At 42.5% G+C, this 25,747-nt stretch overlaps 2 protein-coding genes across 9 annotated transcripts in view; one reads left to right on the top strand and one right to left on the bottom strand.

The window, feature by feature from the left end:
- The window catches only part of caskin1 (CASK interacting protein 1), a 110,487-nt gene extending 102,321 nt beyond the window's left edge, over positions 1-8,166 (top strand). For 7 of the 8 annotated variants that reach the window (XM_051386818.1, XM_051386817.1, XM_051386820.1 and 4 more), the window contains 4 exons: positions 896-1,201; positions 1,403-2,063; positions 2,782-3,286; positions 3,916-8,166. In XM_051386818.1, coding sequence (XP_051242778.1) covers positions 896-1,201; positions 1,403-2,063; positions 2,782-3,286; positions 3,916-4,012 — 1,569 coding nt within the window. In that variant the 3' untranslated portion in view covers positions 4,013-8,166. The remainder of the gene's footprint in view (positions 1-895; positions 1,202-1,402; positions 2,064-2,781; positions 3,287-3,915) is intronic. The other variant, XM_051386819.1, reaches the window with a different exon arrangement.
- A 613-nt stretch (positions 8,167-8,779) lies between these two features.
- traf7 (TNF receptor-associated factor 7) lies at positions 8,780-23,816 on the bottom strand. Its single transcript, XM_051386877.1, has 21 exons — positions 23,652-23,816; positions 23,473-23,503; positions 23,246-23,328; positions 22,901-23,017; positions 22,696-22,788; positions 21,545-21,578; positions 21,164-21,386; positions 20,876-21,010; positions 20,654-20,749; positions 20,332-20,453; positions 18,445-18,518; positions 18,265-18,313; positions 17,830-17,957; positions 17,312-17,394; positions 17,159-17,198; positions 16,922-17,038; positions 15,641-15,763; positions 12,038-12,157; positions 11,638-11,769; positions 11,288-11,407; positions 8,780-11,089 (listed from the first exon to the last, which is right to left on the bottom strand). Exons 2-21 carry the CDS (start codon positions 23,495-23,497, stop codon positions 11,075-11,077), a joined length of 1,929 nt encoding a protein of 642 aa, XP_051242837.1. The 5' UTR covers positions 23,498-23,503; positions 23,652-23,816; the 3' UTR covers positions 8,780-11,074.
- Between the last annotated feature and the right edge of the window lie 1,931 nt (positions 23,817-25,747).

Raw genomic sequence — 25,747 nt, 5'->3', positions numbered from 1 at the left:
ACTAGACCTACGACTCTATAAACTTATAATTGACCACAACAACCTGTCATTCCCCTTTTCCACCAAGGCAGTTTGAGGGCCAATTCAAAGCCAGCGCTTAATCTCAAACCAGATCTTTGCATTTTAAGGGCCAAGAAACTAGCTCTTAGTCTTATGTCAGGGACTGGGGGCACCAGCAGCCAGCAATGTATTTAGTAGCTGTTTAGCGTGTTACTTATTTTTTACATCAATGTTACAAAGTAATATTGAGCTAGCTGGCCAGCTAGCTAACTGTTGGTCAGCTGCTGATTTCTCACATCAATGTTGTGTTCATAACATTGAGTAGCTATGCTTGCTTGGGTAACACTGGAGAAGGATACAGCGATGTAATGACTTGGCCCTGCTGTGGCTCTAAAGCCCATGGCAAGACAAAGTGGTTGTTAGAAGGTTTGCAAATTGAACAAACTCTGAACAGCACCAGCCCAGAACTAGCACTGTGTTTGGTGGAAATGGGGTATTAAAGGACCCCTAAAACCCCCTAAAGTACTGAGGAACCTCCTCAATGACCACTTGAACCTCTTCAAAGATTCCTTGAACTTCCTCATTTACAAAAAGGTTCCCAAGAACCTTCTAAAGGACCTCAAGAATTTCCTTAATTACTAGGACTTCAACCTTAAACCTTCTAAACAACCCCCAAAAGGGTGATCTTTAGATCCTCAGAATAATGTATTCACATGTGAGTGAAATGAAAGTAAAACCCAACACTAAGCGTGTTAAACCTTGACCCTGGTTCTTCCTTTAATCTGTCACCTATCTGTATAAATGTGCTTCTCTAAAATGTTAAATATATGCCATCTACTTCTGTAATTAATGAGCTAAAGCACGATTAACCAAAGTATGGTTGGGGGTTTACCAGGTGGGGAAAACGCGTGATGCCATCGGTCTGGATGGTGAAGTGGTGAACCGACGGCGGACCATTAGCGGCCCTGTCACTGAGCTGGTGGCAGCTGCCAGGCGTGACCAGCCGACTCCCTCTGCTTTCCCGCCTCCCTCCGTCCAACCTGAAGCATCCCCTGTCCCTGTAAATTCCTCCCCACCCCACCCTCCATCCTCCCCCCACCCCAGCTCGGGAGGCAGCGGCAGTTCATCGGAGAACCTGCCGTTCGCAGAGGAGGGAAGCCTGACCATCCGCCGCCAGGGTCGAGGAGAAGGAGAAGGACAGGTAGCTATCTATATATATGTTTGTCTATCGACCTATCTATGTAACGTAATGTGCTAAAATTAAGTGTGCTGTATTATAAATCCATAGTAAAGCTTGTGTGTTCTGTAAGCTTTATTTGTGTTATCCATTTATCTTTGTCAATGTTTTTGACTGTTTGTGCAAAAATAACCTCTTGTCATGAATGTATGAATTTCCCGTTAGTGTGTATTTTGTGTCTGTCTGCAGGGTGACAGCGAGGGTCCCCAGGGAGACGGGGGTTACACGCCAGAGGACATCTCCATGGTTGAGGCCACAGCGACCTTAAAGCGGCGGCCCCGCAGCTCCAAGCCCCACCCCAACGGTTCCGACTTCACCCTCCAAGAGTCGTCCACCGTCAAACGACGGCCCAAGAGCCGTGACAAAGAGCCTGAAGGCTTCGCAGACCTAGCCGCGGCTAATGGAGAGCCTGTGGAGAGTGGGCAGCCGAACACCATGCAGCCCGTACCCTACCAGAATGGCACGGCCACCGTGAAACGCCGCCCAGTGTCTGATATTGGAGTGACAGAGCAGCCACAACCACAACCTCAACCTCAACCTCAACTTCAGCTTCAACCCCAACCTCAACCTCAACCCCAACCCCAACCCCAACCTCAACCTCAACTTCAACCTCAACCGCAAGTGACTGCTGCTCTTCGCAGGGACAGTGTGGACCAAGGAGCTCCAGTGGGCAATGAAGGAGGTCCTGTGAGAAAACCAAAGCCTCCAGTCTCCCCGAAGCCTGTCGTGGCACAGATAAAAAGACAGGGAGGCCCACAGACACCTCCACACCCTGCCTCCAACAAAAGAGTCCCCCTGCCTGGCCCTGGGACCCCTGGAAGCCCAGGTACTCACAGTGTATGATTGTGTTTGTCAAGTGGAAGTCATAATTAGAAATTTGCAGGCACTTTATAGTGAAGTCAACATCTTGTCTTTATGAGTGGCCAAAATGGAAGGTGGGGCAGAAAGCTTTCCGTCATAAAGAGGGATGAGACACAATGGCTTAGTTACACAGACCTCTCAGTTCTGACCCCAGAAAAGTTGGGGTGAAGGGGTTTTAGATGCTGTTTGACAAGCACTTTGTTTGAAGTGTCCTCAGCCTATAAGCAATGTTTTTGATGAGAAGAGTAAGAGAACTATTTACAGAACAAGTTGGAAAGGTGTTGGGGGAGGCCGATGAGCATTGTGTTGAAAAAATAGACACCTTCAAACTACACTGGCCCGTAAGTGTCAATATGCTAGAAACAAAATGATTAGTACCATGTGTTGTTTGACCACATTTGAAGACTTACATTAGGTGTTTATAGCTGTTCTGAACAGCCACACTGAAGGGCAGGGTGAAAAGACACGGTAATCATCCAAATGGGGATAACGGTGCAAACTGTCCTCAAAGGAATGAACTCGGTTGTACACAACTTCACAAAGGTGTGGGGGACGTTGTTGGACCATCTGAATAGCTACGGCTAATTAGACCCGGGACAATCTGTCAAAGAGGTAATATATCAGGATGTAGACGCCCCATCAGTAAACCAGCCTTGTACTGTTTTCTCTCTCTGTTTCTGTAGTGGAAGGAAAGAAGATCCCTCCGCCTGTCTCGCCCAAACCGACGCCACCGCCTACGGCGCCCAAACCGGCCAAACTCATCCACTCCATGACCAGCCCCCCATCCCCAACCCAGGCTCCTGCCCAAGTCAAGCAGCACGCTGCTGTGGTCCGACAGACCAGCTCGCCCCCTTCCTTCCCCCCTTCCAACATCCCCAGCCCACCCAACGCCAAGCCGCTGAGCCCGTCCTCTCAGAGCCCCCACACCCCACAGACCCCCACTACACCGCAGACGCCCCAGACTCCTGCTACTCCCAGCCCGACACCGCCACCAGTCAAACCCCCTCGCTCCTCCATTGGGGGTGTGTCGGTGGATAGCGGGATGACAGGAGGCGGGGTCACAGTGCCGGCCGTTACAACAAATGATTTTGGTGTGGATTCTTTGGTGCATCAGAAGCTGGAGGAGACAAGTGCATCGTTGGCAGCCGCTCTGCAGGCTGTGGAGGATAAGATACTGCGGCAGGAGGAGTAAGGAGCACGCACACACACACACACACACACACACACATACTTACTCCCATGCTCACACTTACACTCAAAGGCTTCTCTTCCATGGATTTGAGCTCATGGGAGCAGCCAATAATGTTGCGATCACAGGTCTGGATGTGTTATAGAACAGCCCACTTCCTCTGGTCAGCTTTGACAGACAATTGGTCGACATCTTTTCAATGTAATCTATGTAAAGACTCTGAGTCTGTATCATACTATATTGAGAAAAATATCAAACATCTCTACTGGTCAGCATGCTAACATGCTCACAATGATAATGCCAACATTTTAGCGTATAACGTTTGCCATGTTTAGTGTGTTAGCATGCTAACATTTGCCACTTAGCTTTAAACACACAGTACAGCTGAGGCTGATGGGAATGTCACCAGTTTTGATTTGGTCATGAACCAAAGTATTTACAGTATAGTTTGAACCACTGACATCTCTAAAGATGACATGACAGCTCCCCAAAGGTAAAGCTTTGCACATATAACTGGTGGTCTTTCAGGTCTTGTCTACATGTCTTCCAATTCTTATGTACTTCTGTGTGTGTGTGTGTGTGTGTGTGTGTGTGTGCGTGTGTGTGTGCGTATGTGTGTGTGATTTAGCTCTGTGGCTGAGCAGAAGACCACAGTTAGCATCCTCGACGACATCGGCAGCATGTTCGACGACCTGGCCGACCAGCTGGACGCCATGTTGGAGTAACCGTAGAAACCAGTCAGCGTGTCTCCACGGCAACGCTGCATCAGAAGTGACTCAGATGGCACAATGGGCAATATGCCTCTCTCTATCTCTCCGTCCTCCTCTTCATCCTTCTTTCTCTGCCGCATTCATCCTCTTCTCACTCTTCCTGTCGACCATCCGCCACTGCTCCAGAAAACTTTTTTTCTCCTCCTCTTCCTCTCATGTCAGCGCCACCGGCCTGGACAGCCATGTGGCCGAGGGAGGATGAAGAACGGATAAAGAGAGAAACACTAAAAGGCAGAGGGTTAAAAAAAGGACCAAGAACGACTGATGAGGAGAGAAAATAATAAAAAAAATCACAAGATGGAGAGATGAAGAAATGCAACAAAATGGAGGAGGACTGCAATCAAAACATGGGTCTTTTCAGAACTCCACATGGACTCTTGAAGCTATCATGGCGAACAAATAAACTAACCTAATACTGATTGAAAAACCAACTGTGTAATGAATCATAGTATGGTATGTGTACATTCTAAGCATGGAGAGTTTATATCTACTGAAAGTCCTGCATTAGCACAGTAATATATAATATACCGATAAATATGAATCTCTAGCTCTTTGGTTTGATGTCTTGGTTCTGTGTGGAATGGTGACCTCTGGTGTTGTGACGATGTAAATGACTTGGTGGAAAGATTTTTATCCGTGACCAAAACGAGACTATTTAGCTCCTGAGGTGTGTGTGCGCGAGTGTGAGATAGGGACAGTGTGACAAATGTGTATACGTGAGCTTGCGGATTGTCGGAATTCCGGGATCAATTCATTTTCCCAGCACTGGCTGCATCCATACACTCTGCTGCATCGTCATAATCGCACACACACACACACACACACTTGGGAGAAGCACAATGACCCACGCAGCCAGCTTGCACACACACACATGGGAGCCTGCACAAGATAAATTCAGATGAGGGGAGGGGAGGGAGGGGAGGGAGGGGGAAAGCTGCACTAAGGCTACAGCAAGTTGTCTGAAAGCAGATGTTAGGTGTTGGGGATTGGAAAGTTTGGGAGGAGGATTTTAGGATGTGTTTAAAGGGGTTTGGAGTGCAAGGTTTAAGCAAGGTGAGGTAGAGGTAATAGAGTTGACAAGAAAACACATGGGTGTAGCAACAAACTTCAGGTTTCTAACACTCACTCAGAAAACTGAAAAACTCGCAGATCAATTGTGACAAACATAAAAAAACTTTCATGAGCATGAATTCATCTTCAAACACTTTTAAAGCTGCAGTAGGTAACTTTTATAAAAATCATTTTTCTCATTTTTGCTGAAACTTTCACTATATCCTGACAGTAGAACATGAGACAGATAAAAATCAGGTTCCTCTATCCATCTGCTCTTAATGGTATTTGCAAGAATCCACCAGTCCTGAAAGAAAACAACAATTGACTCTCATTCCCAGTGCGTCAAATACAGACTCTAGGAATGAGACTCAACAATCAACTATCTTTCTTGGCTCTGATTGGTTGTTTTCATTCAGGCCCGGTGGATTCTTGCAAATGTCATTAGGAGCACTAGGAGGATCCAGAGGAACCTAAAAAGTTACCCGCTGCAGCTTTAATTGAACTTTTAAGGTACATACATTTTTCCTTTTAAGATGAGTACATTTCTCAGAACCCTGTGTGGGAGCCCATCTTTTTTTTCCCCATTACAACTCAAACCCTTCCTGACAACCTCAGTGGACAACCGTCTTCTCTGCATCTCTGTCTCTTTTGTCCCACACTATCCCAACCACCCACCACGTGTTGCCATGACAATCTACATCATCACCCTCACCTTCCTCATTGACGACACCACGGTTACTACACAGTGTGTTGCCATGCGTTCATGGGTTTAAAAAAAAAAAGATGGAGTGAGGGCAGCAGAGATCTGTGAAGCTGGATGGCCTGTTTCAGTGCGACGTTTAAAGGGGCACTCCAGGGATTTAGTTTCCAAAAGCACTGGATCCTATACTTCCCATAACGCAACTTAATAATGTCTCTCATTAGACTGTTTCTGCCATGTCTTTCAAACTCCTTGACCTTTCAGTTTCATTTATACTCTCCAAGCACTCACTGGAATAACCCTGATGATGTCATAGTGATGTCATCAGGGTTATTTTTTCAGGTTCAAGCCAATCTTTATGTGTGAAACTGGCGGCGTGTCCCTTTAAGTTCCAACCAGAAACTGCGTCCAGCGAGGTGTAACACTCTGTTATCGCATCTGCACCTCGGCCAATTAAGAGTTTCACAGTCCTTAAGCAGCCACACTCCACATATAAATGACTACGAATTCAGAGAATAGTTGTGGTATTTAAATTATGATCACATAGAGATTATATATATGGATATTTGCAAAAAAAAAGAAGTGTATTTATGATGTGTGTGTCATCCTGAAGACTATTTTTCAGTAAACAGATCTAATCTGAGTGTTGAATCAGTTTGCTTCTCCATGCTTAACTGGTCCGAGCTGATGAACCATTGTAGGATATCATGTTGGGATATTTCCAGGAAGCGTTTGTTTTTGTTTTTTTTTGTGTACATGTGTCCAGGTGTGGCGATGTGTATAATACAAGCAATTCTCGTTGTTCCGTTTTTATTATTTCTGTATTATTTTAAATGCAATGTTTTTTTCTTTGAAACATGTGCCTTGCTTTGTGATTTTTGGTCTGACTACAATACAGTAGATGGGTATGTACAATATATGGGGATCTCTCTCTTATTCTGTTTTGCTCTGTTATATCGGATATTACCCCCCCGTCACCAATGAGATGTGATATTTGAAACCTAAAGTCATCAGATCTCAACCAAACCCAGGTAACCACGTGACATCCTGCTGTTCTGTTATTCACTATCAGTCTTAATTTGGTCTTTTAAAACGGACTCTTCTCCAGCTGCCTGACAATTAGAAAAGAACTTATTCCAACGTCTCCACAGTTAGCTGCCTAGCATTCACATGCTATTCTGTAGGAACATTAAAGGTCGTAATAGTGCAACATTTTGGGAAATATACTTCTACCACTCTCATGTCTGTAGAGGAAATATGCACCTACAGCCAAGCAGCGTGTTAGCTTAGCTTAGCATAAAGACCGGAAACAGGGCGGGAAGTTGCTATCTCACAAATTCAGCTACATCCCGTATAATTCGTACAAAAAAGTGTAAAAACGTTTTGTGTTTGTTTTATTACCTTCAGATAGGGCCAGCAAAACACAACGATAAAAAAAATGCTATTGCGATAATTTATGCATCGCAATTTTTATGATTGATATCATAATAATGTGATGTGTGTTGGGGTCTGTACCAAACAAGCATGTTTTCTTACATCTGGAAAACATTTGTAGTCCAAAGCACCTCTGATGGACTACAATACTTAATTATAATGCTGTTTTGACTTACATATTACCTTTATCCAACAAACTGTAGCACACATTGTGATTTCAATAATATTTTAAATAATTGTGCTACTGCTAGCAGTAGCTTCAAATATAGCACACGTGAATTACTGCAAGAAAGAGAATAAGCAGATTTCCCAAAATGTAGCTATACTAAAAACACGCCAACACTAATCAGTAAAATGTCAGTAATGATGGCAGGAAGAGCTGTTTGATAAATGTAAGTCCGTATTTTACTTTTCTCCTTAGGTCAGATTTCATCATTGTTTTTAAAAAACAGATTTGTAGCTCCGTCATGTCAGAGCCACATTAAGCCTCTCCTTCATTGGGTCTCATTTTGGTCATCTCTCATGTTGTAGGCATTAACTTCGAGGTGTGTTTGGGAGTGTGGGGAAAGGGGTGAAATACTGCAGACGTTGAAAAAAAAAAACACAGATGGTCAAATATAGCGAAAAGTACTGTTCATTTTCTTTCTCAACTAAAGAATAAGCCAAGCTGTTTTTATTTGATTTCCCGCCTGTGCTTATCTGATCGGATACTGGACTGGTGTCTCCTCTGCTCTGCAGTGACTGTATGTGAATGCTTGAGAGAGGCCGTGTGTGTGTTATGTGTTGCTCTGCTATTGACTGTATGAAACTGTATGAGTGTGTGAATGTGTGTGTGTGTTGTAGTGACTGGACAGTTGTGTGCTTGCAGTGACTGCATCTTATGGCCATCTGCTCTGAATAAATAAATGTTCTCTACAAACTGCACCGTCCCCAGCCTCCCTTTGTGATGTGTACTTTGTATTTTCCAGGTCCTCCTCCAGGGGGCAGCATGTGACTGCAATATGCAATACTGTTCAATGCAGTTTTTATGAGGCCTCTTCACAGCCCTGTTACTCTCACACAGCTGTTTCCACTTAAAGCTGCAGTAGGGAACGTTCAGAAAAAATAACTTTTTGTCATATTTGCTGAAACTTTCACTATATCCTGACAGTAGAACATGAGACAGATCATTTTGCAAGAATCCACGAGGCCTCAACAAAAACAACCAATCAGAGCAAAGAAAGGCAGAAAGACGCATTGGGTTGGAAGCTTGACGAGAGATTAAAGATAGGTGGATTCTTGTAAATCCCATTAGGAGCACCAGGAGGAGCCAGAGGAACCTGATTGTTTCACAGATTATCTGTCTCATGTTCTACTGTCAGGATATAGTGAAAGTTTCAGCAAATATGACAAAAAGTACATTTTTCTAAAGGTTAGCTACTGTAACAACTCAAAAGGTTAAAAACAACAACTTTATGTTGAATTTCCATATGCTATTTAGCATCAGCGCAGACAGCAGCAAGTTTCATTCATTGTTGAAATAAATCAGATCCACATTTGTCAAAGTGTACAACAGTTTTATTGATCAATGATCAACTCAGGCTTACATGATTACAAGTATACAAGAAATCACCAAAACTGTGACCGGTGAAGACACTCTCTCTTCTCCCCACTACCTTTGTCACCAGTAAGTGGTGTGTTCAGATCTGCATTGAAAGGAAGGCAAAATACTAAACTGTGAAAACCTCATTCAGCCTGCGTGTCTAAATTCGGTGTGGATTTACGTCTTATTACAACTCCCCTCCCAGGCATTTTGTCTTTTTTAAGCTTTTCAACCCAATATGGGTCCTGAAAACATACAGTAATTTAGGAAAGCAGGACTTTGCAATGGCACTTACTCTGCATTTACATCTGGGGGTTTTGAGGTTAATTACACAATCAACTGCTCGCCTTCGTTGCGAGTCCGCCAAGAGTTACAGTTATAAAACAACAATCAGTATTCCTCTGTAGTTTTGTTCATTCTAACCAGTTGGTGTTAGAGGGGTGGAGGGAGAGACAGGAAGAGGGGACTCAGCATCCACGCATATGGCACTCATTGAAACACACACACACATATACACAATAACAGACACACACACAGACGGTGTTCCTCTCCCCCTATCCCCCTTTGCTATGTAGGCCAGTGTGAGTCATTGTGACGGGCACGCGTCCAGGCTCGGTGCTCTCTGTTATTTTACACAACTGTACAACCGTTGAGTGGCTCTGAATATCATGGCACTAATATAAAATTTAGTCAATCTACACATCTGTCGTTCTCTTTAAAGTCTTCACTTATTACAAGGTGGTTTATAAAGGCTGGTTTCACAGAGCTTAACTGGGTGGCAACAACACCCAACAAGCAGGGACGAAACAATGAGGAAAAATGCACTGTCCTTTCTTTGATCTTTTATGCTTCTCTTTCCTCTCATCTGTGTTTCTACAGTCGCTTTCACACCTGTAGTTTGGTTCATTTGGTCTAAACCAAAGGAAAAAAACGACACTGTCACATTTCAGTTGTGGTCTGGCTTGTGTTCACTCTGGCTGTCTATAAACCAGCCTAGAGCCGTCAATGTGAAGGTAAATGGACCGAGGAGTTACTCATTAGCTTTCCATTAAATGTATCGCAAAACTGAAATCTGTGTTAAAAAAAAGTGAGAAACGAAGCTGAAGCAGTGAAGAAATAATGCAGAAAAACAGGATGGAAACTTTTTCTTTAGTTTTGAAGGTTCTATCAGATCTGTGAGGTGTGATCAAGGATGTATTACAGAGTAGGGATAAACCAATTATTGGATGCAATATTCAGCATTTAGTTTTTCTGATACCAATTCCAATACTAGAACTTCAGGTCTGTAAAGTGAAGCCAACACAGAAGTGTCTTAAACCTGCATTCTTTCTAATGGCCAGAAGGGAGCAAGCATTGGCTGCAAAAGTCTTATAATATTGATTGTTATAAAGAAATGACTTTCAAGTTCTCGCTTGATTTATGAACTCAGTAAACAGTTTCCTGATGAGTTTCAGTCTTCTCTCATACAGCATGATGTTCATTTAGTAACTGATGGTCCCATTTAGAGTAAAATAGACAATAAACTGGCCTTTACTGTCACTGCTCTGAGCACTGCAGTAAACAGGAGTCACTTGTTGCCATCTGATGTGTGTCTTGTGATGTCTTCGAGACACACATCAGATGGCCACCAATTGAAGTATATGGAAAGAGAATATATCTGGTCTTCACATATATTTTAACATAAAACTGCTGCTACTTCATTTGCATAAAATAACCTATTTCTTTCCTTTGATCGGTGCATTATGGGATAACATGTACATTTGGAGCAAGAGTGGTGTCACTCCATATTTGTGAAACCAGCCCTTACACTTATTTCAACAGTATGCATTAGGCATCAGTACAGTTCATAATGGCAGGTGTGTCCGCAGGAAGCAGGCAGGACCGTCTTCCTGCTCTGACTACGGGGATGCAGCGTCCAGTCGCTCTCGGATTTGGTGCAGGTGCAGTGCGGTGCAACTGTAAGGCAGCTCATCTTGTTTTGCCCAGTAATGCACTGATGATGAGGTCACTGAGGAGTGTGACCCTCGACACTGACTGTCGGGTCCATGTGTCGGACTGTTTGTTTGGAGTTTTAAAAGCAACACTTAGTAAAATAGTTCCGATGCAGCTTGACTGTGAAGTGGCGGACATTATCGGTCTGTGGCCGGCAAATCACAATCAAAGAAACGGGTGCAGAGGAGGAAATCGTGTGGAAAGGTTACCGTTTGAGCGCCATGTGAAGTCGACTGGAGTCGAGCAGACTGTTTGCTTAGCATGTCCACACCTGAGAGCGAGACAGAGAGAGATTACTTTAGAACAGTGGCTCTCAAGACTTTTTACACAGTGTACCACCTCAGTAAATATTAGGCTCTCCAAGTAGCACCATTATGAATGGATAAAAACAGAATGAATGCTGGAAGTGAACCTGCAGGTACAGCTGTACAGCAGGTGGAGCACATGATGGAGAGAGGATGTGTGGTACCTTGACGGTGCTGTCCACAGCTCCAGAGAAGAGGCGCCCTCTGGAGACAGCTAGAGCTGTTACACTGCCCTGGTGTCTCAGCAGGGTCTGGGTACAGATCATGTTGTCCATGCTCCACACCTAGAGAACACATGTACAACAAACATTTCAACTACGCGAACCACTCTGTTTATCACTGCCACACGCCTTCATTTAAAACTGTTTATTACAACACACACACACACACACACACACACACATTTAATTCAAGTTTGTTTTTTTCCAATTCCAACACGTGTGTATGTAGGTGAGTAGTACACACACACAGACACACACTCACACACACACACACACACACAGTCCGTCCTCACCCTGAGTGAGCGGTCGTAGGAGGCGCTGAACACTTTGGTCTGGTCAGGGGTGGAGATGACAGCAAGAGCATAAACTGTTCCCACATGACCTGTCAGGGTCCGCACCTGCTCTTTAGACTCAATGTCCCACACCTAGAGAGAAGACACCTTCATCATCACCATTATCACCATTAATGCATTTAGCACTGCCTGTTATAGAGGGTAAGGGACACAAAAGCAAAAAAGAAAAAAACTCAGCTAAATAGAGCCAGAGACGACCTCATGCTTTCCGAGAGGGCGAGACACATTCTAGTTTTGCTCATGAGGCAGGAATGAAGAAAAGTAAACTGAAAATCAAAACCAAAACAGTGTACCCAGTCCTTTGTGTGTGTGTGTGTGTCTGTCTGTCTGTCTCCCTTACGTGGATGAGGTTTTCATAAGTGCCACAGACGATGTGGTGGTTGGTGACAGCGATGGAGTAGACGCTGCCCCCACTGGTCTGCAGGACATGAACACACTCCAGAGACCGGATGTCCCAAATCTGAGAGAGAGAGAGAGAGAGAGAGAGAGAGAGAGAGAGAGAGAGAGAGTCAGGGGGTGGTTAAACCAGACTCTTTAAAAGAGGAGGAGTATGGTGAAGAGGACCTGACAGTGAGTATCTCAGGAGGGGTAGATAAACACACACACACACACACATACACACGAGTTAACAGCAGTGGAAAAAGTGAAAAGTTGCTCAACAGCTGCAAGTTGTCCCTTTTCATCTCAATGACAGCACACAGTGGAGCAACCGCTAGTTTAACCAGCTGGTCTAGCTGGCCAATCACACCGCAGCACTGAGAAGAAGCTATGAAATGCAGTTGAGGGACAGAGAGATGATACTCTTTCATATATTATCTCTCTCACACACAAAAGGCCAAGCTTCACATTCACCAGCATACATGATGAGCCTGTAGCTGCAGGCAACGAGCATCAGTGTAAAGGTTGCAGCTGAACTTGGATTAATCATAAACAAACACAACAATAACATAGTATCACCTAACATAAGGTTATGGTGAATATGTTAGCAAACAGTTGCTTATTTTACACATCCAACAGAGCAACATTAGCATTCAACTTTAGCTGCTAAATGCTACACTATGTTCATTGGCTATTTGGTAACTTGGTCTGTGCTCGGTAAGTAGAGCAGTCTGCCTTTTTCACAAACCAGCAGCCTCCAGTGGCCCACACAAAAAACAAGTAAACTTGCAGGCCAGAAAACCAAAACAATGAGCTGAAAGATGCTAAAATGCTATGTATAGCTGAGGGTAAGCACAGAGTAGTGTAATAATTATCTGTGGGTTCATCACTACAAGCAACACCTTTCACAATACACATTCATTTGATCCTTTGTGAATCTAAAAATATTGATTATAGCAGCTTTTTAGCATTATAGCATTGGCTGCAGAGGGAGGACAGTTTGGTAGAGAGTTGGTTTTTTGCTGGGTTTGGCTCCTGGCAGTCCAGCCTAGCTAACTGTATCTAACGTTACTGTTGGCAGCAGTTTGCCTATTTTAGCAGCAAGTCCATCTGGAAACTCCATAAATCACCAAGGACAGAGCAATGAACAATTCAACTGCTGCACACAAACAATGCTGTAAGCATAATACACTTAAGGTAAAACATTTTATTTCTTTTTTCTTTTTAAACTGATCTCTAGAGCAGGATCCCACCGGCATCATTGAAATAAATGAGGAGAATGAATTTTTGGTGCAGTAAAATGTTTGGTGTGAACGTGGCATTACATACCACAAAAATAGTAACATCTTGGTTTCATATCTAGTCTTTGAGTTTGTCACAAAGCATCTTCCATTGTCTGCTCCATCCTTCCTGTCTCTCTCATTATTATACTATCCAATAAAGGCTAAAATACCAACAGATAATCCTTGGCAGTCTGATTAAATACAAGGGCATCTATTAAATAGTGCCTACAGTACTACAGTGCAACTGGTAGCAAGCAAGCTAATGAGACCAACTTCTCAAACATTAGAAATACACACTAAAACAAGTTCCTTTATTTCATTTTTTAAAAACAAATCAAAAGGAGTTTTATGTTTAAGCTCTTCTATGAAGTTTGTAGTTTCTCTTTCAAAGTTCTTTAATTGCCAAATGGTTTAAAGGGATGTTTTTCACTGAATATTGGCAACATTTGTCATGGCAATTTCTGCAGCAAAAACATTTTCTAAACGACTTCTGTGGCTAAGTACTGGCTAGAGACTAACCGCTCTGCTTACAAGCACCATAAAGAGGAGCACAGTCTACTTTATCTCTACTTTCATCTGTCTTTTCCCATTCTTCCACAGACGTCCCTCGTCCCCAAAACCAGTCTCTCTCTTTTCATCTCTCTACAGCGTCCCCGAGACACGCACGCACGCACGCACGCACAGGGAATGAAGATGACCACAATATATCCAAACAGCTTTCACTACACAGTACATGTCCTGCCTTGTTTAAAAAAAAAACCATAAAAGGTTAAACTCCAACTAATTACCACCCAGCTTTTGTTCAGGAGCGACATAAACAGGGTCAGGTTGATGCACAAATTAGCTGATAACAACATGAAGGCCTTGACCTAGCTTTACACAGTAACACATGCTCACACACACAGCAAGGAATGTATTTAAATGTATTTATCAACCAAGAGGACATGTCAAAGAAGTGTTCTGTGTGCTGATCATTCCCATAAACCATGTGGACCTGTATTTTTAGTCGCTTGGGCAGCTTTGCATAACCATGGGAGCGGTATGAACATTTTTCTTCCATCCTCCAGCTTTTTTATTTTAATGCTCCGACTCCAAAATTAACAACATCCACAGTCCAAATCCCACTCAAATCTGTCACTGGCAGATAAATCCGTAGTACCTGCCAAACAACACTTTCCAATCTTCCTTCTGTTGCACCTCACGACATAACAAAAACTTTACTAACTGCATCTGAGTAGAGAGACTAACATGGTTACAGCCACAGTTATTTTGTCTTGTAAAAATTATTCATCGTCTGTCATTCTTTCCACTTTAGCACGACACGTACGCAGTTTACAGTGATGGCGGTGGCAAATTAAACACTGACACTCGTATGAATGACTAACGCAGTGAAATGACAACCGTTACTAGCAGATTTCATCAGCTAAACCCAACATTAAAAGTCAGAGCTGGCTGAAGGTGTTGTCTCTAATTGACTTTTTTAATGTTTACAGCGCACTTGTTTGAAAAAGAGAAGACAGTCAAAGTGTCTTAAATATGCACTTGATAGCTACATACATGATAGTGTGCTGAAAGACTAAAGCTAGATGTAGCTTTAGGCAAAAGGGCTTCTCTCTCAAGCTTGGCACAAAAAGATCGCTCCAAGAAAGGCTCCCTCAGGTTTTTCCTAATCATCCAGCCAATAGAAATCATCAGAAATGGAGGACATTCTCAGTTTCACCTAAATCACACAACAAACAAACTCTGTCCTCCTCTAGAGTGGCATTAAACCTACCAGTCTCAAGGGCTAATGGTAATGTCCCTGAACACATCATTGTCTTTTATTTAAGTTATACTTCACACAAGACAGTCCATGGAAATAAATACATTTTATTACAGCCAATGGAGCTGCCCCTGCTGGCCATTACATAGGATGAGGGTTTATAGACACTTCACATCAGCTTCAAGTCACAGACCTGAAAGCTCTGTTCATTATAATATACTGTCAGTGGATTGAAGTTTACCTAGCAAAGAAAAACACAGATGAGTCCATTCCTTACACCTTTTCTCTTGTTAAAGGTTTGAAAAAACATGCACCACCCCACAAGCTCTTTAGATATGCAGTTATCACTATTACTACAACCCCATGCACACAGCTGAAATCCAAAGTTTGACAGACCTGCTGTGCCTAGTTATGGTCGCTATGCCATGACTGGACAATCAAAATGAAATCAAAATGAAATCAAAATGAAATAGATGTGTGAGTAAGTATACTACCAATATCTCCCTACATCTGCACCTACCTTGATGGTCTGATAGGAGCCACTATAAAGGTGGTTCTGGGAGGCCACCAGTGCTCTAACCCAGTGATTCAGCCCGGTCAGCTCCTTCTTCAGCTTTAGCTCCGTACCAACGATGTCCCACACCTCACACACACACACACACACACACACACACACACAGTTAATGAAAACTGAACTAGGGGGAAAACACTTTACTGACTTCAAACTAAACAAGAGAATAAAACAGATGAAAAAACAAATTCACAAAACATTTCTATTACAAAAGATTTTCTGTAAAACTTATTGTGCTACTGTTGAGTAATAATGTGCTTTCATTGAGAGACACACACACAGTACATTGAGCCGACCTGTGGGCAAATACAATGTGGTGAAAACAGTAAAGTACATGATGTCATTGAGCTGAAATAAAGAGAAGCTGGGTAACGGGAGGAGGAGGCAGAGTTGAGTTGGGCCAGAAAGGAAAGTCCCTGTGTAAGAGGAATGACATCACACACACACACACACACACACACACACACACACACACACACACACACACACACACACACACACACACACACACACACACACACACACACACACACACACACACACACACACACAGACACACACACACACTTTCCCTTCTTTCACTCGCTCACTTGTAGCCATGGTAACAAAGACAAGGCTACAGCCACCACTCGTTACTGTCTGCCTTTGCTTCTCTCCCCACTGAGACACATTTTACACTCCTCTTTATTGGAGATCTCAGCAGTGAAGTCGGGCCAAGCAGCAGCAATTATCGAACCACTTCTAAAGGAATCAAATGTAATATCTTCAGCAATTAGAGACCAATCTCTAACCTTCCGCATATCATTACTACTTCAAAAAGCTATAGCCAATCAGCTAGCCATAACTAATATTTTGGATGCCTTCTAAAACTGGTTTCATTTACATTGCTATGCTGATGATGTGCAGTTACACAAATGAATCAGTTTCCATTAGATGATTGTTGCATCGTGTGTTCTTCTGCCTCAGGTTACTCATCAGTACCAAGAATTCATGAAAAAAACACCATGTTGGTTTCCATGCCATTGCTTTCAATGTTTTATCAATACGTATTTGTATTTATTGAGTCTCTTTTAATGATCTATCTATCTTCTGTTGTTTTCATTGCTGTAATGTGTGTTGAGGCACTTTTTATAAACCTTGACTTGATTTAAGTGGAAAATAAACTGATGTCTGCGGAGAAAGGATGAAATGACACGTACACGTGATGATACATGATGTACACAGCCGTACCTTAATGGCCTTTAGGGAGCCGCTGAACAACATGTTGTGTGAGGAGACCAGTGTGCATACAGGGTTGTCATGGGCACGGATAGTATTGACTTTCTGCAGGGTCTGGATGTCCCACACCTACACAAAACGCACAGCGGCAAGACACAACAGGAAAAAAATAACACAACCTTTATAGCATATGCTAACAATTCAAACTGTGCAGGTTTACAAGAGGAAGCAGGGAGTAGAATTACTCACGATGATGGTGCAGTCTGCAGAGCCACTGTATAGCTTGTTTCTATGGAGACAAAAAGATATCACAGGGTCAAGGAAGTTCAGGTCAGTCCCAAGTTGTCATCCATCCTATGCTCACAGTGTGTGTTGTTTATATGCATGTGTGCATTTTATTACCCCTGGATACACAGTGCCAGTACGATGCCATCATGACCCTCTAGGGTTTTCTGACACTTGTAGGTTGTGCAGGTGTCCCATACCTGAGGGGATGACAGGAGATGGATTAACATAGTGCTAAAAGGCAAGCATCTTTATGCCTCAAACTGTATTTTTCTTTTTCAGGTTATGTCTTCTAAAGGTGACTTTTAACACTTGAGTACATGTATTAGCATTAAAATAGATCTATGATAATGCCAGATTTCCGATAGAAAACAATGTTGTGGGCGAGGAGTTATCAGAATCTCTCAGGCAGTAGGTGGGCGAAGGCCATTTTCAGGGCAAAAATAGAACTACATCATAAAAAATAAAATAAATTAAAAAGGACCTTAAGGGGTGACGTTGGTGCTGGTGTCCGGAAAGTCCAGTTTGAGTAATACATTAATTACTCTGAAGGCCCTCCGCTGCTTCAACATTGGGTGGGTTTTTTCACACAGTGTTAATGGATTCAATTTGTTTTGTGTGTATGTTGATGTTACCTTGATGGTCTTATCTGAAGAGCCAGAGAAGAGCAGGTCCCCGGTGGAATAGACGCACAGACACCAAACGGGACCCTGGTGGCCAACAAATGTCCCCTTGCACTTGAAGATCTGCTGGGGGTCATATGCTGCACACAGGCACAGAAACAGGTAAGTATGTACTAAACAAGAGAGGAATTAACTGAAGGATGGATTAAAAAGGGCCAGAGTGGTAGATGAGGAGAGGAGGAAGAAAGAAATCAGAGTTTGGTAAAAGAAGGTGGGTGGGAAGAAGGCAGGGAGAGCTGGATTTTGCATTTCAAATCAATAGAGCTTTCATGATTAAATCTTTCAAAACTTGACATGTTCCAAGTCTCAACGAGGGTTTATCATTTTTTTCCTGCACTGAGATGAAGAGAAAAAGGTTTTTAAAAAGGAGGAATGACAGATACTTACAGCCCAGGATCCCCATGTTGAGCCTGGCGTTGATGTGGGACAACTCATCCTGCAGATACCCAGACAATAGATTGGAGGATTTGTTCTACACTAACACACTTACTGTGGCTACCTGATTCAAACTTTTACTCTCAGACACAGATGAACACATACGCTCTTTGCAGGTGCACACACACTTACATTAAGCATGGAGGCGTCTCTGCGAAATTCCATCAGGTCCTCACTCAGCTTACTCTGGTTCTCATCCAACACATCTGAAATGCATACACAGGCATGATAACTTTAAGAAAACAGTCAGGGCAGTGTGCTAAAGGACTATGGCTCATTAGGGTCATAAAACTTCCTCCAGTCAATATGTCCTGTTAATATTTATCTATCAGCTGCCATGCGGTCTTAAAAATCGTGTTTTAAATGTGGTGCAGTGCAGGGGTGAGACGTGATCTGCTTTTTCAGCTTTTTCTGCCCCAATAATGATCCCCATACTCAGACTCAGGTACAGAGTAATCAGATCCCGAGTACTGAGCCGTTTTTTTTCTATTATCCTCTCTGTGTTGAACTGATTAAGATATGTGTAAGTTAACATAAGGCTGTAGTGGAGACATTCATACACTTAGGCTTGTAAAAATGGAAAATTATATTTAAGGTTTATGGAATTGCAACATCACAATGCATCAAACTACTTAAGGACAAGGACACCATCATGTTCTTGTCTAATACACATAAAATACATGGTTCATGCTTCAGGCTACAGACTAAGCTGCTGTGATAAACAATAATCTCGCTGTCCTCTGTGTCCATGCAGAAAAAGCATCCCTCATCTTAATTACATGCTTCTACATATCTTTACCTAATGGCTCAGTCATTTTCCCAGATAAAAACCTACGTGCTAAACAACGCACTTCCTTCAGTGAGCAATTTTGAATCCAGTTGCTAAAGTTTGTTGCAATGTCACTAAGCTGTTCATAATAAAATGTATTCCGTCCATGCAAAGATTCAAAATGACCTAATAAAAAAGTGAAGAAAACGTTTTTAACAAATAATTTTCCAGGAGTTTTTCTGGACAATACAGGACAGCACTTGCTTACAAATGGTCATATAAGCAATTTGACTAAGTTCATTTGGCCACAGCCCATCAGTAACAGTTCAAATCAAGTAGAATCTATTTTATTTGAACTTTTAGAAAGTTCAAGTGTTCATTGCACGAACAATTAACATCACTGTGCATGTATTTATCAACCACAGCAACAAAACATTTGATGCTATTTGCATGCAGATGTGAGAATTTAGCTTACACTTCTGGAAAAAATAGACTCTATGCTGAAAAGATCACTGCAAGCCAGTTCTACTTTGCATCTGGTAAACCTGTCTGAAGTGTCATACAGCTCATCCTCTCGTAGAGAAGTTTACGTAGATTATCTGAGTGGGGGGCTAAAATACAATAATTTCTAGGACAACACAGATTATTTCCAGGATATTTGCTCATTTGAATAATTTTCCAGGTGTTTCAATGACTGGAAACTAGTCTCTCAATTTCCAGTTTTTCAAGGTTTTCCAGGACGTCTGGGAACCCTGAAACTTAACCACTTTAACTGCTAAAATCACTGTCAGCACTTCTGCGTTCACAGCAAAGGCCTGCCACTGTCCTCACATTGTGAAACACATGCAGGAAGTGTCAGCACTAACTTCACTCACAGCTGCAAATAACTGCATGGTTTCCTATTTTCTTACCTCGTATCTCTTCTCATGCTGGTATAAAGTGCACAGACAGGTCAGTCAACTTCAGCTGAAATGAGCTATGCGAGTCCATATGACTTTCATTTATAAATCCTGCTTTGTTTGATAATTGGTCCATGTGAACCCAAGAAACAACATAAATATAGGTTGCAGGGATCACAGCACCTGTACCTTGACATCACCAACTCCAGCAGCCCGTTTGTTGGAGCTGAACAACTTCCTCATCTGAGTGTGTAAACAAATAACTCCCCTAAATGTTACAAATAAGAATGTACTGCTTTGCCCAAATAAGCAGGTAAAAACTGTAGAACTTCTTTCTCTCCTATATCTTACCAAATTTGAGCTCCAGGTTCTTCTCGAGCTGATCTAACTTTTCTGATAGTTTGCCCAACATGGAGCGCAGGAAAGCAATGTCTTGGTCCTTCTGGGCCAGAGTCAGCTGCATCTCATGGAACCTAAACAGGGTCAAACATAGTCAAACAGGAGATTACATACAGATAGACCAGAGATGGAGACAATCTATATCATATTTAAGAGGAGTTTATTAAAAGACAGAAACCAATCAATGTAAGAAATATTTGCATATTTGAACGTTTCAGCTCTGGAAAAGTCTGGAATTTTTGTTACTCCACGTAGTTTGAGTATGTCGGCTTACCTGTCATCAGTCTGCTGCAGAAACTCCTTCAAACCCTCAAATTTACACACTTCCAGGTGTGTTTCATATGTGTCCTGGTTACCAATGAACGTACAGCTGTCAGGGAGGAGAAGAGAGGCAGATTAGTGGAAGGTAGAGGAGTGTGTTGTATTGTAACACAAAGTGAAGTAGAAGGCTTGCACGGTATAGGAAACTGTATGTATGTGCGATTTTAGGACTCACCCATATTTGGAGTGTGGACATTTGATGTGCTCACATTCTTTGAGGTGAGCCTCCAGGTTCATGGTGAGCAGCGGGGGGCAGGAGGGGTTGTTGGGGCAGCGGACCGGCCTGTAGTCACAACTGGCCTCATGTTCTCTGCAGAGGCACAGTGAGTTAGGGTGAGCAGAGGAGAAGAGTAAGTCAGTTACAGCATTGCAATGTGTTGCTGCTTTACAGTATGTCATATTACACTCATAGGGAAACAATGGAAGTACCACATCCTATCACATCCCCCTCTGTGGTTCTTACTTGCGTGCGGACAATTTGATGGTGAACGGACAGCCCAGCGGGTCCACCTCATATGCTCCAGGTTTCCCGGCCACCGTGGAGTTGGAGGCAGCAGCCCCGCCTGCAGCGCTAGCTGTGGCCCTGCAGCCGTATTTACAGTGAATGAACAGCTCTCCAATCTGCTCGGCTACCGCAATGTTGTTCACGACAACCGTTAGCTTAGCCGCATCCACTGGGCACTTGTCTGTGAGGAGAACAAACATGAACATAAGGTTATAATACACTTTAAAAGCTGGCCTAGTCTTAATGCTAGCACATCTAAAAAGAACATGGTCATTATTATTGTTATTACTGGCACATATGTTTGACAAGTTAAAGGGTTTTAAACATTTTGAGTCTCACCTGAAGTCAAGGCACATCGTCTGCAGAAGGTGTGCTGAGGAAGGAGGAAAAACGGGCATAATGAAATGTAAAGAGTTCACGTCTTCTTATTATAATAATAATATGAGTTCCCAGGAAATTAGTCTTAACACATTGTAACCTCAGTTTTATTTCACCCTCATGTCAGACATGATTCACTTCCCCAAAAACTATTTAAAAACAAATGGCACAGATAACTGGCAGATTTTATCAGCTGTAGCTAGATATAAACACTTAAGCTAATGTTAGCTTCCTGAGCTGACTGAAAGTGCAGTCTCTGGCTGACTTAGTAATGCTTGAAACTGACTAATTTTGAAACAATAAGCCTGTAAAATGGTCTTAAATATTTTTTTGATGGTTACATACATGAGGTTAAGCTAAATGTCCCTACATGATAAATCCACGTAGAAGACATGGAAATAAAAAATGCATTTTCTAGTGCTACAGTCTAGAGCTAGTTAGTTAGTTGGGAAGGAAAAATGTAAAATCGGATTAATTTCACTCCAACTTCATTTATTCTGTTTAGGTTATATACTTGGAAAAGCAAGACAGAGGTTAGATTTTGGCTTTACTGTTCGTACTTTAAACTTTATATTTTGCTTCTAGCCTAAAACTCTTTTAGGCTTTAGTCTTTTAGGACTAACCGATGTGTTTGGTGAATGTTACGCTATCTCAGATTTGACTTTCCCAAATCTGTTAAAAAGTAGGACAGAGCTAACGTTAGCCTCACTCTGATAGCATCATCCAGGAGAAGCTAAAAACTACAGAGTGGATGAAAGGGTACTTTTAACAAGTTCAACCTGTAACCCAAACACAAATGCTGGGTTATTATTGTAGAAAGAAAGCTAGGTAGCCGAACAAGCTAGCAACTGTGGCTCAAGTCAGTCAAGTTTTGGAGAGGGTAACCACCTCATACACAGAGTATCACATTTTGTACAACTCTATGCACAGTACACACTGCTTTGGCACGTTGAGAAATACAAAGCTTGACAGACCTGCAGTGCCTAGTTTTGGCTGCAAAGCTATGATTGGAAAATGAATGTTCTAGGAAGGGGTTTAGCTAACGGTCAATTATAATTTGCTTGAAGTACATCATCAAACATCCTTTAAAGGAACATGTCCCATAAACTCACCCCACATGTGGTGATGACGGGGTCCTTGAACACGTTGCAGCACAGCTGGCAGCACAGTTTTACTGACGGCTGTTCAGCAAAAACCTGGGGCTCCTGCACACAAACACACAGTCATTTGTGGCACTGTTTCAGTTCCCAAACTAACTTGTCACTGTGATCTTTTTATGTCTGTGTTTGTGAGCATATGTCCGTGTTTCCATTGTACCGTGTCCTCCTCTTCTTCGTGCAGAGAGAAAGTGGAACGCAGAGACATGTTGGACTCGGAATGGAGAGATCGGACAGAGATGGCTGAATCTGACCTCCGAGGAGTACCAATGGGAGGCTGAGGGGATGAGAGAAAACAGTGGTGAGCAGAGGGCATATTCATGTATTGATAGTATATCCAGATGAGTGGGATCCATCATTGTAGTTTAGACAACTGACACTGGGGAGTGAAAAAAATGTCACATTTGCCCACTTTTTAACCCAAGGCTTCTCAAAAATGATGAATAGATTATTAGGCTGGGTTGAAAAAACAGCAATGTATAAGGCTGTGTGTGTGAGAGTGTACCATTCCATCATCGTCATCGCGAGGAGAGTAGGTTAGAGTGCTGGAGGAAGAGGGGGTTCTTCTGTGCTGCTTGTAGGTGCCTTCTGTGGAAAACACATTAGGGCACATTCACAAAAGAGTCAATGCCAGAACAATGGCACACTTTAGTGGCTATGAAGCAAAAAAGAGAAAAAGTAATGCAGGAAAAGAAAAAGCATTTATAGAGGGGAAGATTATTTGTGTGTCACCTTTAGGGACGAATGAGGCCTCCATCTTGCTCTGCAGAGGAGAAAGGAGTGTTGAATGGATAGACAGATAAGATTATTTAAACAAAAAGTGTAATTACAGCACAAATGCATCATACAACAGAAGTATAATCTTGATACTTAATTAAAATCTCTCTTGATGTCTAACTAGTGTCTCTCACCGTGCTGCTAGAGTCAGTGGGGGGGTGGTGGGGCTGCTGGGGATGACTGCTGTGGCGGCTGCTGCTGCTCCTCCGGAGTATCGGTTGTAGTGCGGCGTCTTACAGCTGCTCATAACCCAGAGCACACACAGATGCACGAGGAAACACTAGCAGCTAGCTGGACAGGCTAGGCCTGGGCAGAGGGAAAGAGGAAAAGGAGGATAACGTGAAATTAAATTAATTAATGAGAGTGGGAGACAGATGTCAAGAGACAAAATAATCATAAAAAGACAGTCCATTTGCCTCTGAGCAGCACTGCAGGGGCTAAAATCAGGACAAATACATAATGCTAGCCATAAGTTGGCTTTATGTTTCAACAGAGACAGAGAACAGACACACACCCACACCAGGTGCCAGTGGCTACAGTACAGCTTAAAGCCACTTAACATGAGAGGCGGTGTAGTAAATAAAAAAAGGGAATTGTGGAGTAAATGTTGAATCGTTGTTTGACCTAATTTACTGGCTTCAGGCACAACAAAACAATAATCCCACTTCAACTGTTAATGGCAAAGTTTTATGGTTTTGTTTCTTCAACTGGATTGTTTTCATAGTTTGTGGAAGTGTTAAAGAAAGTGCAACTTCAAGCCCATATTTAGTCAGCAATGGTTTAACACAGGAAGGTCAAAGTGCAGTCAGCAGTCAGTAATAACCAGTAAGGGGGAAATATCTATAGGATTTCTTCAGAAGTATCTTGTCGAAGGATATTGTCGTATTAATATTAGTGCTGTCAGTTAAACACGTTATTATATTATTTTAACGGCGTCAATTTTATTATCGCAAGATTAACGTTCTTTTTGGCCTAGCACACTTTGTAGTTTTTTTCACATGCTGTTACAACAACCAGTAACAAAACTACAACACCACACCGGATCTAGCTAGACCGGAAACAAAACAACAGGCACACTGCACACACTTGTTTAAGAGTAGTAGACGTTACGTTTTGAGTGGATGGCGAGCAAGAGAGGCCGAAATGGATGCCAATAATATTCTGAATGGAAAGCTTACTTTTAAAAAGTTGCCAAATGGTTCCATTGACAAAACCAAAGTGATCTGTGTGTTCTGTCGTTGTGAACTGAGCTATCATCGCAGCACGTCCAGTCTGAAATACCACTTGATGGCCAAACACACAGCTGATGCATATTCTCCGCCCCCTCGTCAAAGCCAGGCGACAATGGATGACTTTTCAATAAAAACAACATTTGCACAAAGCAAGCCGATCCACTTTTCCATGTTGATAAGAGCATTAAAATGAGAAAAAATAATGGGACAAAAAGAAATCAAGGGACATTTAGAATAGATAAAAATGTGCGATTAATTGCGAGTTAACTGTGAAATTAATACGATTAATCGCGATTAAATATTTTAATCGTTTGACAGCACTAATTAATATCATATCTGTGTTCTGAAATCTGTATTAATAGCTCTCAATAAGTATGTCATAACAATACTTTTAGTATGCTGTTGCTCAATTTAACTGTTGTTGCAGCAGTGTACAAAGCGTACAAGTTTTGTCTTACATGATAATTGTTGCATTAAAAAGTCTTCACTTCGATCAAAACTATGGTGATGTAAATTTGGTCTGTACCAAACAAAGGAGAGTTCTGTTCTTAACTGTTACATCCCTTCAGTACTTCATTATAACGCTGTTTGTCACATTGTATCTTTATCAAACAAATTTTACTTGGCCATATTGGCCAATTTCAATACTGTTTTGATTAATTTTAAAGCCCTACGCTGCAAATGCACATATCTATGCACTATACAGAGAGGCTGGGGCGGCAGGAAAAACACACAACTGCTGTCTGACTAAAGGTAACACCGACACCGAGTCTTACCAATAAAGTAATCAGAGGGACTGTAAAGTGACCAGCATCTGCAAACCCTCAAACACACAGGGGAAGGCTGAGAGGCAGAGAGGGAGGGAGCAACACGAAGAGAGACAAAGGGGAGAGGGACCCGGGGACAACTCCATACTGATGTAAACAGAAAGGTATGCAGACTGTCAGCGCGTATGGTAACAGGCTGCACAATCTGCCAAAGAAACGATCCAGGACCAC

The sequence above is a fragment of the Dicentrarchus labrax genome, unplaced genomic scaffold (genome assembly GCF_905237075.1).
Source record: "Dicentrarchus labrax unplaced genomic scaffold, dlabrax2021, whole genome shotgun sequence".
Classification (NCBI taxonomy): Eukaryota; Metazoa; Chordata; class Actinopteri; family Moronidae; genus Dicentrarchus; species Dicentrarchus labrax.
Note: the sequence above shows the minus strand (reverse complement) of the source record. Positions and strands in the feature narration are given on the sequence as shown.